The sequence below is a fragment of the Rhopalosiphum padi genome, chromosome 3, assembly GCF_020882245.1.
Source record: "Rhopalosiphum padi isolate XX-2018 chromosome 3, ASM2088224v1, whole genome shotgun sequence".
Lineage (NCBI taxonomy): Eukaryota > Metazoa > Arthropoda > Insecta > Hemiptera > Aphididae > Rhopalosiphum > Rhopalosiphum padi.
Genome location: NC_083599.1, coordinates 65,267,883 through 65,286,518, shown reverse-complemented (window position 1 = coordinate 65,286,518; position 18,636 = coordinate 65,267,883). Strand labels below are relative to the sequence as shown.

At 29.7% G+C, this 18,636-nt stretch overlaps 1 protein-coding gene across 2 annotated transcripts; it reads right to left on the bottom strand.

Annotated features, from left to right (window-relative positions):
• Window positions 1–628: 628 nt before the first annotated feature.
• On the bottom strand, window positions 629–18,589 carry LOC132923940 (uncharacterized). 2 transcript variants are annotated; one of them, XM_060987952.1, is made up of 5 exons: window positions 18,126–18,589; window positions 14,045–15,715; window positions 9,276–9,854; window positions 8,114–9,161; window positions 629–6,268 (listed from the first exon to the last, which is right to left on the bottom strand). In XM_060987952.1, exons 1-5 carry the CDS (start codon window positions 18,284–18,286, stop codon window positions 5,912–5,914), a joined length of 3,816 nt encoding a protein of 1,271 aa, XP_060843935.1. In that variant the 5' UTR covers window positions 18,287–18,589; the 3' UTR covers window positions 629–5,911. The 2 variants fall into 2 exon arrangements, with proteins under 2 accessions (XP_060843935.1, XP_060843936.1); XM_060987953.1 differs by having other exon boundaries at window positions 17,761–18,258.
• Between the last annotated feature and the right edge of the window lie 47 nt (window positions 18,590–18,636).

Here is an 18,636-nt window from a genome sequence, read left to right as displayed (position 1 = left end):
AAATGATGAAAATATTTGATTTAGTTATATTGTCTTTTCGTTGAATTTATAATTTTACTACTATTATATTTAAACTCTATATTATATAGATTGATATTTCATATTAATTATACTTGTATACATTATATTTAATTATATTATATTTATACTTCGACAAAAAAAAATCTATTTTAATCATTATATGTTATGTATAATTAACCGAAATTAACCTTTATGCACGAGCTATAAAATACCAATTGGCCCTATGATTAAACACAAGAAATATAGAATAATTTCAATCATCTACTGTATAAACTTGTATCCTGTACATAAGACTTCAGGTCCCGTTACAAGTTAATATAACATATTAGTACCTTATTGTACCTACATCACAGTTTAAGCCACGAACCTGTAGAATTTTCTTCTCGTCTAAAGTCACTTTGAATAGGTATTAGGCAATAAATTATAAATAGTGATTTAGACTGTACAATAAAATAACTATTATGTCCTTAAAAATGCAGGATATTGGAATGAATTTGGTAAAAGATAAAAAATGGTTTTCGAATAATGATTATAATGATTATTTATTTAACACAAACACACACGTATAACAAATAATATTAGGTACAATGAAAAAAAAAATAGCATATTTAAGTAGGTATACCTTTTATTAAACACACGTAACAAACATACAATTATGAGTATAAATTATTTTTATGATTATAACGTAAATATTTATATTAACACGTAATTATACAATATAATTAAAATAATAACTATTATATTGTACGTGTGAACATGATAAACTTCAACTACTACATAAATCAAACAAAGAGTTACACAGATAATAATAATAATAATAATAATAAAAATGTTTTATATTTATAAAATGTCATATAGGTATGTACAAATATTTAGGTTGGGTTAATTATTTTTAAGTAACATAAAAAAAAAATAGCTAAAAACATATTTTCAATAGGTATAAGTAAAACAATATACTTTGACACATAGGTAATGATTTGTTTCGAAAAAGAAACGGTATTTTAAGAAATTAGATAGTTTGAATATAATATTTTCGGTCATACAAAATTATTAAGGAATTAATACGAAAAAATTATACTAATATTTATTACAAACAAAAAAAAAGAAAAAATTAAATCGTATCTAAGTTGAACGCCGTATAATGGCTTATATAATTAATAATTACATTTTTACCAATGTATTGTCTAAATATTTAGGAAAACAAATTATAGATATTTTTACAAATAAATTATACTAATATTATAGAACTTCTAGAAAACAATTATAATTTAGTAGTAGGTGGTTATAAATTAACAAAATATATTCAAAAAAAAGAAAATTATTATTGATTTTTTTATTAATTTATGATTTCTTTTTAATTTTCCAAAAATGTAATAATTATAGTTAAAATATTAATAATAAAGCTTAAATATACATAAAAATGTATTTGCAATTTTTTTTTTGGACATTTTCAAATAAAAATTTTAAAATTTAATAACGATATCACCCGTCCACTTAAAGAGCGTACTTATAACGTGTATCTCAATCTGTAATCTTTTTAATAGTCAATAAAAGCTAAAATATAAAGATACTAGTATGCTAATAATTACTATGTGTAACAAAATTATATTATTATTTATTAGATTGAGATTGAGATTAGGTAATCGTCCTTTTATATTTGGCGGCCCGCTAGAAGATAATTGTTTACCAAAATGGCCCACCGAGGAAAAAAGGTTGAGAATCACTGCGATATACTTACAAATTAAACTAGTAAAATTAGTTAATTAAAAATAATATGAGATTGAGACACAAAGAATCTGTATGTAAGTACTTACGTCAGTAATAATTTTAAATTATTTATAATTTAACGTAATTAAAATTATATTATTATAAATTTAATTATTAAGAAAATGTAGTAAATACAAATTATAAAAAAAACTTTCCTATAAGTAAATCATACTTGTATTATGATTAGGACTCCTACATATTCTATAATATATTATAAGGTCTATATTAAAATTGTTGGCACCAATGGGTATTTCCTGTTTTATCATAAAAATTTTCGATTAACGCTACACAGGACCAATAACCCCCTAAATTCAGATTGGTAACCACAAAATCAATATAATCGTTGTTAGGTAGAAACTACACGTTTATATAAATTCAAAAAAAACATTACTAAATTATTTATGTAATGTAAGTGAATAACATTAAATGTTTAATAATATTATAATTTATAATTATATAATATTATAATAATAATACGAATAAAATGTTGTATTTAATATAATAGGAAAACAATGAAATTTAATAAAATTATGATGGTAATTCAACTTTTAAATGTATTTATAATTCAGCTTAGGTTAATTATTATTTATTATGAATATATAATATAATAATATATAAATAAGTAATATTATAATAACGTTTATAGTTACAAGACTCATATATTAATGATGGCACGCAACATGCTTAAAGAAATTTAAAAATGTTCTACTACTTATATACTAAAATACGACCATATTTAATTTACCTAAAAAATAATAAATATTATATACGTATATATATTTATATATATTTAATTTCACTAATGCAGTAGATGATCGTTTTGTCGTATTTTAAGGGGAATAGGAAAAAGTTCGAAAAATACAAATTTGATTCAAATAACGTAAATACACGTGAGATTCGTTGGCATTGCGTAAAACGTGCGTACGTGTTCTGCTATGTACACTTTTGGTTTAAAAGTGATAAATGAAGAAATTACTTTAAATTGTATGTGATTTATTTCAAAAATTTACGCCTAAAGCTATTACTGGAAAATAACCCGGATTATTCGCATACTGCGTCTGAAAAATTTAATTCACGCACGCATATTATGATCGTAACGAATGTGTGTTATTACGTTATTACAAGAATTAAAAACTTGTTTATAAAATTATAACTACTTAATATACATGATATACCTACATAATAAAAAGACGAACATCTGAATAATTTCTCGTGGTATAGTAAATGAAAGTAATCAAACAACAACGTGTTGTGAAAACTAATAGGTTCCTGCACGGCTACCCAAAATCAATCGATATTTAAAAAACCTTTAATTGTGTTGGTATCAATACGGTATTCCAACAGGTTAACTCATCGGTGAAATAATAGTAAATTAGTTTAGCCTGTATTATTATGCACTTGTTTATTTTATGATGAACGTCCTAGGTATATATTAATAATAAACTATAATCTCTAATGAAAAAACCCTAATACCTACACAAAATTAACTAAACATTTATCTTACAAACTAACTTTAAATTGTATTGGTATCAATATCTAATAAGTAAGCTTATCAATTAAATATTAAACGTATTTCAAACGGTTAGTTATTTTAACCAAAACAAACTAATCTTTTGTCAATCATACTGAAAGATCTGGTCATGCGATTATACTTTTGGAAACTATTACGAATTGTTTATTATGGGTAATTGAGGTTGATCAAGCTACTATATCAAATTTGTTTCGAATATTTAAAATTTATGATATTTTCAGTTTTTCAGTTATTGATTTATTAGGTAAAATTGATAAAATGTACATAATATCAATGAGCATAATATGTATATTCTTACGCGTACGAGACACTGCGGTAGTGATTATATTATGTGCGCATACAAATGTTCCCTGAAATGTGGATCGAAAGGGAAATAAGGTATATCCACCTATTTTTGTTGATTGTAAATTTTATATTTTATATATTAAATAGTTTATATGATTTAAAATCCATTAATTTAAAATATAAATAAAATTGTTAGTATTGTTTATCAAAACGTATACATAATTTTATTTATAATCTATTATGTAATAAATGTATAGTTATATTTTTTCTGAAAAATGATAGCTCCCCCTCCATTATTTTAGATTTATAAATCTGGGCCAACGCTCCGTTATTTATTTTAAAATAGAGTCATACTAATAATTTATTACGCACATATTTATAAGACCCGCGTGAACACTTAGAAAAATGCCTGTATTAAACTCTTTTTATAATTGTCTGTTTGTAACCCCCTTAGATCAGTTTAGTTCGTAGGTACATACCAATGCACATACATTAATTTTTTTTAGTTTTTTAAATTATCAGAATTTGTAAAGTATAGTATGTTGAAATATTGTTTGTGAAGTGACACGTTTATTTTCTAATGAATGCCTCTGTACTATAATTAAATAAAATATACTAAAGTATAAAACATAATACTGAATCCTTTAATGTAGATAATTTACTATAATAAAAGTTATCATTATTAATTTACTATAGTTAAACAATCAACAAAGTATATAACATATAGATATACTTCTAATATAGTATCAACAGCATCCATCAGATTAATATCTAAGTGTTTCGCACATACACGTCAATGAAAATTCATAAAAATGCACAATTTCACTTAAATCAAATCATATTTCCACGAATTAAACTAAAATTTATTTTACGAAAAATTATTAACGTTTTAATATGAATAAATTATACATATAATTTTAGGCAGAATTCACGTAAATAATATAATAAACAAGACGATACGTACCTATTTACATACGTGATTATTTAAATTAAAAATTTAAGCCTTAAGGTAAGACCTGCGTATACTTTTGTACCAGATAGATGACATTGATGCTATATATATTTATTATCTAAATACTGGATTAATATCGTTTTAAGGTATTTATTTTTTACCCTGTAGCTTAATTCCCGGAATTTGTTCATACAGTGATAAGATATTTTCATTTACTTGTCAGCGGCTCTGAGTTTTATACGTTTATCGTTTATCGCTCGAATAATCGGTTGCTCATCGGAGAATGAAAAACGCGTATTTTTTATATTAATATTATCAAAATTTAGTAAATAATGATACAACTTATTTATCTCAAAACAGATTTAGTTCCATTATATGAATGTAAATTTTTAGAATTTTTTAAGCCCACAAAATTAAATATAACACGGTAGTTAAATACTAAATACTATTATAGATTACTTATTTTCTTTAATATAAATTAACATAATCAATATTTACATCGTTTTGAAATTATTATAATACTACTAGGCAAGTTCTACGTTTGTAATTTTCAAGGACTAGTCAATATGCGTACCATTCAGGCAGATAGACAGAATTATTTTACAGGGTATTTTATTTTTATATTTCATATTCAAAATATCAAATATGAAATAGAAACAAATCTGAAACATATGACAACATATGTTGTGGAAATCTAAATTATATGGTAGATAACATATATTTCGTGTATACATATTGCTAATTAAATTTATCACCCCCCTCCCCCTACTCACACACACACACACACACACACAAACAGACACACCACCAATAACTGGTATATCATAAACTATATTACACTACTATTATATTATCTTAAAATAATAAATGATTATAGTTTTATTATATTTATGTGTAGGGAATTTAAAACTAATTTATTTATTATATATTCGAAGTATACATTAAAGTTATAAATAGTCATGCACTATATTATGTTACTTACTAAATTTAGTTGGTCATAGTTATTCCATCGGAGTTACTATGAACATCAAAATCGCAGATGCTATGGCGAATTTGTGTTGTTAAGTAAATCATCAAGTAAGTCGTTAGCAAATGCACCAATAAAATTTAGGCTATAAAAATCAAACCATTGGAATCGGTAATAATATATATATCGTATGATGTGATGTTAAAATAATGTAAAAGTTAAGAATAGATCATCGAAGATAGGTGTTATTATCTTATCACCATATCTAAGATTTGCTACGGTGATCTTCGGTTTGATGGAGCTGCTGTTTTCGCATCACCAAATGCATAGAATTTGAAAAATTGAACGGTGGTAATATTAGCTGCTGGAACAATCTAGGTTATAGCCGTTATAGGGTACGTGATAAATATTCAATTCGGTTAGGCTGAATTGATATTTGTGGGTGCACTTGGTTTTGTTCCATAGATAATTTATTTTTCATTTGTTTTACTAATTTTGACTGAACCGGATATTCTTTTTGGCAAGATTGCATTCCTCCTCGATTTGCTCTGTGGTCTCTTTGACAACGTCGCCGTGCTCTTGAACGCGTCGGTTGCCGAACTGGCGAAGTACTACTGTCTGAGGATGAATCCGATAGCTGACGGTAGTACCTTGGCCAACGCTCTAAAGCATTTCTGGTTAGATTAAATTTGTTTAAGTCGTGGTTCATATTAAATGAAAAGTGACACAGAAGCGTAGACAATGGCTGTACGGGAATAGAAAAAAAATAGTATTAGTATTTGCACATTATATTATGAGTGGGCACTGGGCGTGCTGAGGTTAAAATTTTCAAGTTCAGTTAATTGTGCGATTTCCCCAATTAGAACTTTTTTTTGTATAAAAAATTCTAACAGTTCCTACGATATTTTTATCTGTGAAAAAACTATTGTAATTCTACTATTTCCGCTAGAAGGTTATTAACTTTTGACTTTTAAAAAAAACTTTAACTCCGCTAATATTATTTTTTGACTAATTTTATTTTTAAATTTTAAATATAAAATAAACTTTATTATAATGATACATATCTTTTTCCCAATTTCAGTTTTTCGTAAAAATTCCAGTTTTTCTATAATTTTTTCTCCCGATCATTTTGAAAACTACAAGAAATTTTAAAATTTGACCACTCAAAGAAGCCACTAGATCTAATTTGTTATCAGAAACCGCCCTTAAAATTGTAAATCAAAGAATTTTTACTGCTCTAAAAATGGTGAAAAACAGAAAAAAAACCCTCATTCTTGTATTATCAATACATTTATAACTGATCAATGTACCTACTTGAAATCTAAAATATAATAAACATTTAAATTTTAAATTAAAATAAACTAAGATTTTCAATCTATATATTATCGTAATGATATTACATACAGTCCTAAGTTTGTGTAAAAATAAGAAGGAAAATTAATTTTAGAATATACATAATTTTAGCTTCATAATCTTGGATTTAGATTGTTTGTAAAATAATAAAACTTTCAATTTATTTATTTATTTATTTATTTATTTATACATAATATTTATATATTTTAATAGTCTCTTTATAACTACTATTTATTTAATACAATTTATACAAGAAAAGTATTTATTATAAAATTAATACATTAAATACCTATTGTTCACAATTTATTATTTACATAGAAACCTCTCCTAACAGACCATCCAATAGCGGATGTTTTTTGATAACGGAGACATTTTCACTACTTTCTAATGTGAAAATTTTCGAAAAGCGAACTTTTTGAATATTAGATATAGATACTTGTTATAATCTTAATTTTAAAAAAAAAAAATGACAAAATTATGACAGAAAACGCGCTTAAACTAGTAGCTATAACGACAACGAACTCATTCAAAAACGACAAAAACTAATTTTTCACACCAAATTGAATATTATATTTATTATGCGTTTATACATTACTTTTTTATATTTATTTAAAAATGTATTTTTAAAATAATTATTATATCATTAAAACATTAAATAATAATATTTTAGTTTAACCTAGCAAATATTTTTTCCTTCTACACATTTACTCTATATGAATTTTAAAAGTTTACCCCCTTTGAATAAAGGACGAAATTTTGGCGACCTAGAGTGTTCACTATTCAGAGGTTCCACTGTGTATGCTATTTAACATTATGTAATATTATTAATTTATTATTTCCATTTTGTAATTTTGTTTTTAAAGGTCTTACTCAAACATATTATTTAAACAAAATAAAATAAAATATCAATTTTATATTTTTAATTATGTATTGGTATGTATCCAATAAAACTGGGTTATAATTCGTATCCTCGTATACACGTTAAAAATTACTATGGCCACAATAATTATGTAGTAAATAGTATGTAGAAAGAATTTATATTATAGGACACAACTTTTAGCCCCTTAAATTATAACTACATTATAACCATAATTTTTCACTTTAAAATTTGTTTTAATTCGTTATACCATGGCATTATAATATTATAATATAATTTATGTGCTTATATTTTTATGTTAATGATGATTCATCATTAACATAAAAAATTTATAATAATAATTCAGTACAAGTTACTCACGTTTAGTGTTTGTGGGTTGTTCTCGTCAGATATTATGTTAGGCGCCCGGACAGGTTCAAATGAAATGAACTGATGGGCCAAACAAAGATCGAGCCTAGGCCCTTCCGGTAACACGAACGGTGGTTCGTCGTAACCTTGATGCCGGGATCTTCTGAGTATAATTGATGGTGTGGGGGGCGGTGGTGGTATTATTTGTGGTGGCGGTGGTGGTGGTGGTGGTATATGCTGTGGTAACGGCGGTACTTGTATTATTGGTGGTGTTTGTATTGTCGATAGTGGTAGTGATGGTTCTTCCGTTTGTATCTGATCTAAAACTGGATTTTCAGTGTTTTCCTCCGGCCAATATTCAACCGGTAACTCGGCATTAGTGCTCTCCAATCGTTGAAACGTGTGGTCAGTTTGGGTTGAATAGTTAGTACTATCATAGTTATGAGCAATCGAAATAGAATTGGCTGTAATGCAATCTAAGGGCTGTTGTCCGTTGTTCCATAACATTTTTATTTCAGATGGGATGCTACGTAAAATCCTATCCGCAGGTTTACGTAACTGACAGTTACTTTCAGCAAGCTCTTTGAGAGACCACACAGCATATCGACCGCCTATTTTTCCATGTCGTGCTACCACCCACACACGGTCAGCATTTTGTTTCAAATCCTGATCAGATAGGTCACAATATTTAAAATTACTAGCTTCCTCTGTGATATTTAGATTTCCATCATCATAATCTTCTTCTGCTATACCAGTATTATTAACATTTATGTTTTGCATATAACTTCGGCTAGATCTGGTAATTGTTCTACCATTAGGATTTTCAATTTCAAGCATTCGTCTATCTATGTAACCGGTTGGGATAAACTCAGTCATACTCGGATCATATGCATATAGATATCCATATTTTAACGTATCAGATATTTCATCGTCGCATTGTTGAATTATGTTTTGTGGTCTTTTATGGGACTTTCCAATGATAACACCGCATAAAAGTGCCCAATGAGCGGTGCTTCCACCGTCAGTCGAAGATGGCATCATATTCCTATCGCAATCAAAACTACAAAAAAAAAAAATAATAATAAAGAAAAATAAGTTAATCTCATACTTATTACCAGTTACCACCCATATGACCATATCAATGAATAAATAACCGAAAATATGTAATACTTACCAAACAGCGATAAGGTGACCACGCATTAGACGCTGGACCACGTTTAGTGCAGATGACAATGGTTGTAAATTTTCGCTTTCAGACATCCTCCTTGTATCTGGATCGATGTTTTGTTGTTCTTCGTTAATTACACCATCCGTGTTAAGGTTAGCTGGCCCAATACATAAGTCTTCAACTTTTTCAACCACAGATCTTATTATATCAGGTTTAGTATCAATGTCATCTTTATTTAATCCTTCTGTCATATCCAATAAATCATGTTTTACCAGCGTTACATTAAATCGTCCGGTTTTGTGTATTCTAGCCAGATTGACCATAGCTTGTGTACTAAACATTTCACCACGACCTGAGTATCCTGATCTTATAGCTTCCCTTTGAAAGTCCGCTAAATTAGGTACATAATTTTCTGGCGGATAGGTAGTATTGTCTGTAGAGCGTTCAGCCTTTCGCTGCTCTTTTTCCGAGGATTCAAAAAAAGCTTTTTCCACCACCTGATAATCATCATCGTGAACATTGCCCATCGCAGCCTCACAAGTCAGTATTGGACGTGCAGCCATAGCAAGCACTGCCAATCCACAACTGTTAATAGAAAAAAAAGTTTTACTGTTGTATAATAGTGAGTATACAATTATTATTAGTATAACAATTAAATAATATTATATATTATAACAATTTTAAATCCAGCCTATAAAATATTTTAGTTAGGTTATGAACAGCATAATTAACATACTTAGTTTGGAATATGTACTAATGAATAATGATATTTTCAATGTGTAAAAATTTGAGAAAAAAATAAACTTTAAACTTGTTTTGATAAATATGTAATGTATCGTTATGTTGAAATTGTTTATAAATTGTATTTACTATAAAATTTATATCATAAAAAGCATTTTTCGCATAATTTGTTCGTATTTTCTTATATCGTTTGTACGTATATATCCCAACCTTAATAATCGTATTATTAATATAATAAATATGGCTGTATACGAATTGCGTCCCTGATATAAAAATTGCGATTAGTAACATACTAATTGCGTCACTGAATTCAGAATTTATAAAAAATAATATTAATGGAGTAACTTATTGTTTATATCAAAACTGTATCATTCAAATTTTTACCAATCCATAAATATTATTATAATATTCAAAATATAATAATACAATAACCTAATCTTACTTATATTTTTTTATTATTTTAATTAGTTTAACATTTAACGAATTAACGATAAAAACTATATTTTTAACCTACCTTTATAAATATAATATATAATGTTGTTATTGACAGTCCTAAGTCTTTATTAAATGAAAAGGAAAATAATGTATATAGTATATATTATATGGGACGCAATTAGTGTAGTTGATAAATATTGTTGAGACGCAATTAGTGTAGTTGTTAAATATTATATCTGGACGCAATTCGTATGAAAAGGGGTTATTAGAACGCAATTTGTTTGCTGCGATAATTTTTCCTTCGTTTGAAATTTTAATATTATTTTATTGTGGCTATCATTTTTTAATTTTCACGATTTTCAAGTAGAACATAAGTATAAAAGCAAAATTAAATTAATGTAAATATAACTAGGCTTACTAAATAAGTAAGCAAAATTGCTGAAAATAAATTTTAAAACAACTTTAAAAAAACTAAGTGTTTATGAATCCAAGAAAAATGTACGTCAATACAATATTATTCATATATATCTACTTTCTTTTTTGAACAATTTAATAATTCTGTATAAGACAACTGTATATATCTGAGGAAATAAATATCTACAATATTTGAGTTAAATTGCGTGAGATCAAAATCAAAAGGTGCTGTTTAAAAATATCAAATTATTCAAGAGAGTAATTTTTAACTTCAAACTGTAATATATTCTTTAGTAATGAATGTTTTTTAATTATTGTCAAATCTAAAATTTAATAAAGTTGTTCTGCTAAACATTTATTTTATAATTCCTAAGTACTTATATGGCTATATGCAACAGAAAAAACAAACAATGATCTAAATCTAGTTAAAACCTTTTGATTGATAATATATATATATTTTTTACTTAAAACGTGACCTGGTAGTTAAATATAATTATAGATGGCTATTAACATTATAATATATTGTATATATAGCATAAAAAAAGGATACAGTAGTAGGTATATACTCTGCTATACAATAAGTATTGAATTCTAGATTGTATCTCAATACTTCCTCATTGAGATTGAGTACATTTATAACAAATAAATTGATAAATTTAAATTCAATGATAAAACATTGCATATTATGAAAAACGATTCTGAGTGAAGACATTCTACCAACGTATATTACTGAATATATTTTATAATATATTTATATTTAAATTAAAGTATAATTTATTTAACTATTAGCTGTACGATAGGTTAAATTATTTATGATGAAAACATTGCATTTAAAAATATCACTGTCTGTATAAAATAAAATAATACTTATACGTTAAAAGTTGCAATACTAAATAAAAATTGTGTTACAGAATGAACCTATAGTATGAGGAAACTTTATCAAAATTTGAACTTAAAAATAGCTTAAAAAAAATTTAAGACTATCGTATTTTCATTTTTTTTTAATTGGTTAATAAACAAATGATGAGGAATTTAGTTGGTATTATTTTCAAAGTTATTGACCAATTGAACGTTTTTTATCGACATTAATAATAATAAAGACAATTTAAAGAAAATTGTATCATCTATAGAAAATGCTAATTAAACATTTGTCGAATTAAATATATTTACGATTATTCGTTTAATAGTTAGCTATACCAAAAAATTCTGCCAAAAGCTGGTTCTATGTAAAAATTTTTATTTTCTCTTTTTCTCGGTAATTTAGACAAGTAGGTAGTAAGGACTTTTAATTTTGATCGTTCAAAACTATATTTACTAAAAACCATCTTCAACGTTGAATAACGAAGTATTTTCGCTTTTTAAAAAAGTGACGACTATGTGTAAAAAAAAAAATAAAATACATAAAATTGTAAAATCAATATATTCATCAATAAATAAATCACTACTAAATTTGAATTCAATAAAATTGTATCAATTTCTAACTACATAATAATTATAAAACTTATAACTAATGATAGAAATAAAAAATATTGCAAGTATAGATTTTCAATATATTTTTGTTGATAGGTAAATGAACAACTTATGAAAATCCTTGTATTAAATTTTTACACGATTATAAAATAAAATGAAATTTTATTTATTCTTTGTCTATACATATACTTTTGTCCTAATTTTAATTTCAAATGGCTATAAAGAATAATATGCTGATTATATATTTTTTAGATAATTTGATTTTAGTAAAAACTATACTTATGATGTACCTTCAACTAAATTATATAGTCTAAAATATAACAATTGAATATTTTATTAATTTTAGCTACAAAATAATTCGCAAATGTTCATGATTTAAACGAATATAATGCTTTAACATTTTAAATGCTTGTGAAAAAAAAAATCGTGGATAAGTTAGTATCTTTAAAGAAATATCAAAAAATGGAAAATGTCTTGTATATAAATAATTCTAAATGAGTCAAAATATCTAAAAAATTATAACATATTTATAAAATGATATAATAAATATTTTAAAATTTCAATTATCTACATGGTTATTAGTTTTTAAATTACAACAAAATAACAAAAATTGTTTGAAGAGAAATTGTTATTTTACCGGTGAATATGTAATGTCATAAAAACGGTTATATAAATTTAATTTGACTTTCTTATAAAAATGTTAACGATGCTGGAGTGTGATCCGTTATATTCCGGCATATACTCTTATCTACCTGTATTTTATAGTATTAGGTATTTAGTTTATGGAAATATATTTCAGTGGTAATAAAATTCACACTAATGTTTATGAAGATAAGTATATTAAGCAATATAATTTCCTAAAATAAGTTATTTTACAAATGTTCATGATTGTAAAAAACAATAGCATTCAAAGATTGAAAGATGCACATAGAGAGGGGGTAATATTTTAATTTGAGGAGAAATATTACAATTTACTATTTTAAAACAACAACCTTTTTTATTATACAATATACATACATCTTATTAAGTTACAAGTGCAGGCATATATAGCTTAAGTTAACTTCATTGATTTTCAAAAATAAATTGTAATCGTCTTGCTTCTCATTTGAAACGATCAACAATTTGAGCATAAAATTTTTACTTCTAATTTAATCATTCACCGTAAATTTATGTAAATTTATCATACATCGAGTCATAGTAGAGATCGTAACCAGGTTTACCATTCGCAACGTGCTGAAGGACCGTTTAACAGTAGTTATCGGGATGCTAAAGCCAATACAAATTGCCAAAAATACTGATTAGTAAAATATTTCTGATCCATTTATTCTATTCAACACTAATCAGTAATCAAATTACATAATAGATAGAATTAAATAGGTAGATATTATATGATAGAGAATATTAAGTAGGAAATTATAGAAAAATCTATGAAAATTTGGTACCAACATTGTTTACAAATTCAATTTTACCTGCACTACATAACAATCGTATAACACCCATATTAACGGTTACAAACACTAAGCACTCAAACGCTTGTTTGATAATTTTATTACAGTATTTGAATGACTGAATATATACAGTACTAGAAAACCAAATAAATTATTTAAGTGCAAAGCCCTGGATAGTGGATTGTAATATTATATTATTATTATCAATATTATCATATACTACTCCTACAAGTTGTTAGTTATAAAATCGTGTATAAGTAAACTCACTTAGGGCCAGTTTGTCGAACCCAACGGGTTGGCGTCATCCAACAGTAGAATACCATTTGGTCTATTTCTTCGGGTGTCGCTTGAGCGGCCATTCGGTCTCCATAAAACTGCACCCAAGTGTGAGAAACTTGTTCATAAAGTGATTGTTTCAGATCTTTAAGTCGGTAGTCTATTTGTTCTTCGCTGGGTGCCAAATGGCTATCCATGCCAGCCAATACGGCTTGCTGGGACTGGCACCAGTGCAAGACGCGTTCCGTTTTCCGTTCAGCGTTTAACAATTCTTGAGTACGACTTTCGTTGCGCAAACCCTCAGCAGCCAATACCTCGGCACGCCGGGCCTCCATGTCGTAAACAGGGTCGTTTAGACGGCGCTGCCAGTTATAATTGTTGCGCGTCGTGCGTCTTGCCCGCCTCATGGAGCGGCGCTCGCGTCGTTCGACAGCCGACCGTTTCATGTAGCCCTTAAATCTCTTAAGTTTGAAGCACCCCTCCACGTCATCGGGGTTCCCACCCATGTTCAGCCCATGTATGACGTCGTTATCGCTAGTTATCACGCTGGATGTATCGCTCAACGACGACATACCAGTGACCGGCGGACGCCCGCGGGCCACACCTCGCGGTCCACTTTTCCAACTGTCGCTCTCGTAACCGACAGAATCCGAGTCGAATGAACTGCCTCCGTCTGTTTCAGCGTCGATAGTACATCTGTGTGACCACATGAATGACGAAATTTCACCGTGTTGTTGTAACGCGTTCATTATGTTCGGCATGCTACCGGCCCAACCATGTACTATGCCACGGGGGCCCACCAACATGCGCGCGGCCCGGCTGATTGCCAACCTACCCGGATGGAACCGAACGACGGGTGGGTCGTTCGGATGCGGGTGCATTGTGGCGATAATTACAATCAACAAAATCCAGTTGTAAGAGTCCTGTGAGGGCATCGAGTTCCGCAACCGTTGTATTGCGTCCACAGTCGCTTGGTCGTTGATTGTGAAATGTTGCATTTGGAGAATGCGATCGCGCAACATTTCCGCGATGTTGTCGGCATGCATATCGAGTGGTATGTTACGGTTTAGATTAAGCGGATCGCCGTGCAAAAACTCATGTCCTTCGTTGGGGTTATCAAGGTTAGACGGGATCAACATAACGGTAAATAATGGCGTATAAAGCTCTTCCCCTCTTTCGTATAATGCTAACGGACCTTGACCCGCACCCCGGAGTAACCAGGGTCGTCCTTGTATGACACGGAGCCCATATCTACGGCGGTAATCATTTTCACCCATTCGCACAAAGTCATCTAAATATATCAAAGAGAATCTCTGTTGTCTACGTTCTCGCTCTTCGTCATCACCCCAAAGTTCATCGTTACGGTGTACAAACGGTTTAGGCATACTTACTGAGTCGGTAGCTGTGGTGTTTGTGAAAGTCCAGTTGGTAACCGGTGTAGTCCCGGTGATGGCCGAAATACTGTTCTCTGTGGCGCCTGGTGTACTGGTACTTGTGATAATATCTGGTACAGTTTGGATGAAGGTCGATTCGTTCTCAATCTCACTTGTAACGGAAGTAGCCCCGGTAGAAGTCTGTGCAACGAAGATCGGTGTAGCCCAGGTGGTCGCCAATAACCGTTTTCTGGCCTTGGTAAAGGCCCCGTCTTCAGGTCTTTTGTTCCTGTTATACGAAACGGTTTTATTTCATTATTTAAATAATAATTATTGCCGATGCGTAGTGGGTAGTCTCGGTATTAGTGATGGTGGTGATAATTTTCGTAATTAGTAACGATGGTACAATGTTCAAAAATGATTTGCGATGAAATTTTCAACACGAGTGACTACGTAAAAGAACGACCGGTATTTTGTGCGACGTCGTCGATTGGCGGATATTCGGGAAAGGCGTGCGTGGCCCGAGAACAGGCCGTTGAAGGTGGCACGAAGCAGCACCCTAGCAAAGGGCGAATACGGAAATTCGAAATCGATGACCAAAATCCACGAAAAGAAACGATACCGAAGTGTAATCGTAAAAATTACGATACGGTCGAGTGATACAACACTTTCCAGCGTAACTGGTTGGGACAGAAATAAGTTATAATATTGCACAAGTGATCACAATGAGAAAAAACTATGAGAAAAACTTAAAATACATTATTGGAGCATGAAAATAATTTCGGAGGGAAAAATTACGTACTCGAGGAAAGAATGAAAGGAACGCACAAACTGCCTGTTCAGCGCGGACAATTCGAATGACTCCTGTTGGCAACGTTTCACCGGTCTAGCGTCACAGCGACACAGGCACGCACGCACAATCGAATCGTTCTATCGAACAACTCGATAAGAAGTACTAACAGAACAATTCGATAGTTAAAAAGTGACGAATAATATTAAACAATGTTATAGAAATATAAAATCGATGGGTAACGGCAACCATTATAATTATAAATAACGTATTTTGGTCGAAAAATGTATATGTTGTAGACATATTGTCAAATTAGTAATTTTTCTAAATTCCTGGGCAAATAGTCAAACAATTTAATTCTTATATAATTTTACTATCCACCTAGAAATGTAATTAAATGCCTATTTTAAGTTGGGCAAGTAATAAAAATGAAACATTTTGTATTATTTTAAAAATTTAACTTTATATTTTCTTATAAATTATTTCTATTCCACAAAAAAAACTGTATTATTTATTAATATGTAAAATACATATAATATAGGTACTTATAGGAAATATTTTTTATTTCGTGTCCTTCAGTACGATTGTTTTATAATTTATCAATTATAAATAAATATAGGTACCTAATTACTAATTAGGTTAAATTGAAAGTATGAGTATAACAAATGAATAAATAAGTTATATATGATTACAAATTGTTGATAATTATTAGTTATTAGTGTTATTATCTGTTGTTACATATTATTGTTTGGTGGTATTTGCTGGAAATTTTTAAATTTTATTTAAAACAAAAACAACGACCGGTTTACTTATATTTATTTATAAATTTTAATAATACATGGTTTCTTTTCTTATAGAATAGCAATAAAAAATTAATAAAAATATATAGTTAAATTTTCAAAATAATACAAAATGATTTATTTTTAGCCCGGCTTAAAATAGGCATTTAATTAAATATCTGGGTGGATAGTAAAATTGCAAAAAAATTAAATTCTTTGACTATTTGCCAAGGAATTTAGTAAAATGTCTAATTTGACAATATGTCCACGACATATATACACGGAATATGTTATTTCAGAGAATTCAGTTTCTGTGATCAACGACTAAAACGTAACGTAAACATACAATCGTTGACATTGTTCGTGGAAATAATCGAATTGCATTCGATAGTAAACGAAAAAGTGATCGATAGTGACCGCCGATACGATACAGCGCGGGTGTCGCAAACACGGACGTTACCGACCTCCACCGAAATATGATCGGGACGGCGCGGCGATCGCCTCCACGCGTTAACCCCCGTTAACGATACCGCCGCAAACATATGATTACGGAGAACGCGACTGCAGCGGCGCTATCACGGCACACTGGCGGGCGGCGCGCTTCGGCAACTACAGTGATAACATCACAAAATATATATTTTGTCACGAGTGATAATATAATATCGTGATAACAACACGTAATATAATAATAAACGATATTGTTGCACACGATACAATTATACATTGTTATGACAATTTATTGTTTTCTCACTATATTATTATTACATTATTAATGCGACGTTACAGAGCACCAGCGATAACGTCATTTACTGTTGTGGTTAGCACTGCCGATTATTGCGTTGTTATTTTCATGTACGTCGAGTCGGAGCGGCGGCGTCGACGACGACGACAGGTGACAACGACGACGACGGGGCACTGTGTTAGTTGTGTACCCAAACGCGTATCGCTCGGTCATAAATAACGCGTCGACCTTTAACTTTCCAGATAACGCGCGCGCCAACGGGCGAACAAACAAGCAAACAGACAGACACGCTCACACAAAACTCGGATTATCTCGGATCGCTCGCACGAAATGTTAGTTTTTCGATTTCGGATGGGTCGCGCGCATTAGGCACACAGTTTACACTTACATAACGTGACTTATGTTGACCGGTTTGTTTGTACGACTCGTCGTCGTCGTCGTCGTCACCGCTACTGCCGCCGCCGTCGTCGTCCTTGCCGGCTGCTCGTACAGCAAATAAACAAACATCAATGTCATTGTTATTACCGCCGCGGCGACGTACACGATCATTATGTTTGGTCGTGACCGCCGCGGAGTTTCTTTTTGGATTTTACGCTGCGAACCGCGAGATAGACCGCTCCGTACACGTTTGGCGATCTGCAGCAGCTGCGGTCCATCCGTCCGTCGATCTGTGCTCGGCGGTGATAAGAACGGAGTAACGAGTTACAATAATAAAAATAATATCAGTAACAGTAATAGTAAATGGTAATAGTAATAATAATACTAATAATAGTAAAGGTATGTAGGTCAATTTCGTGAATGATAACAGTAGCGGTTGATAACCACGTCGCCGACTCGGCGGCTTACCGTCGGACTGCGGACCTGTCCTGATAAAAGTCGTAGAGCGATTGGCATCTGAT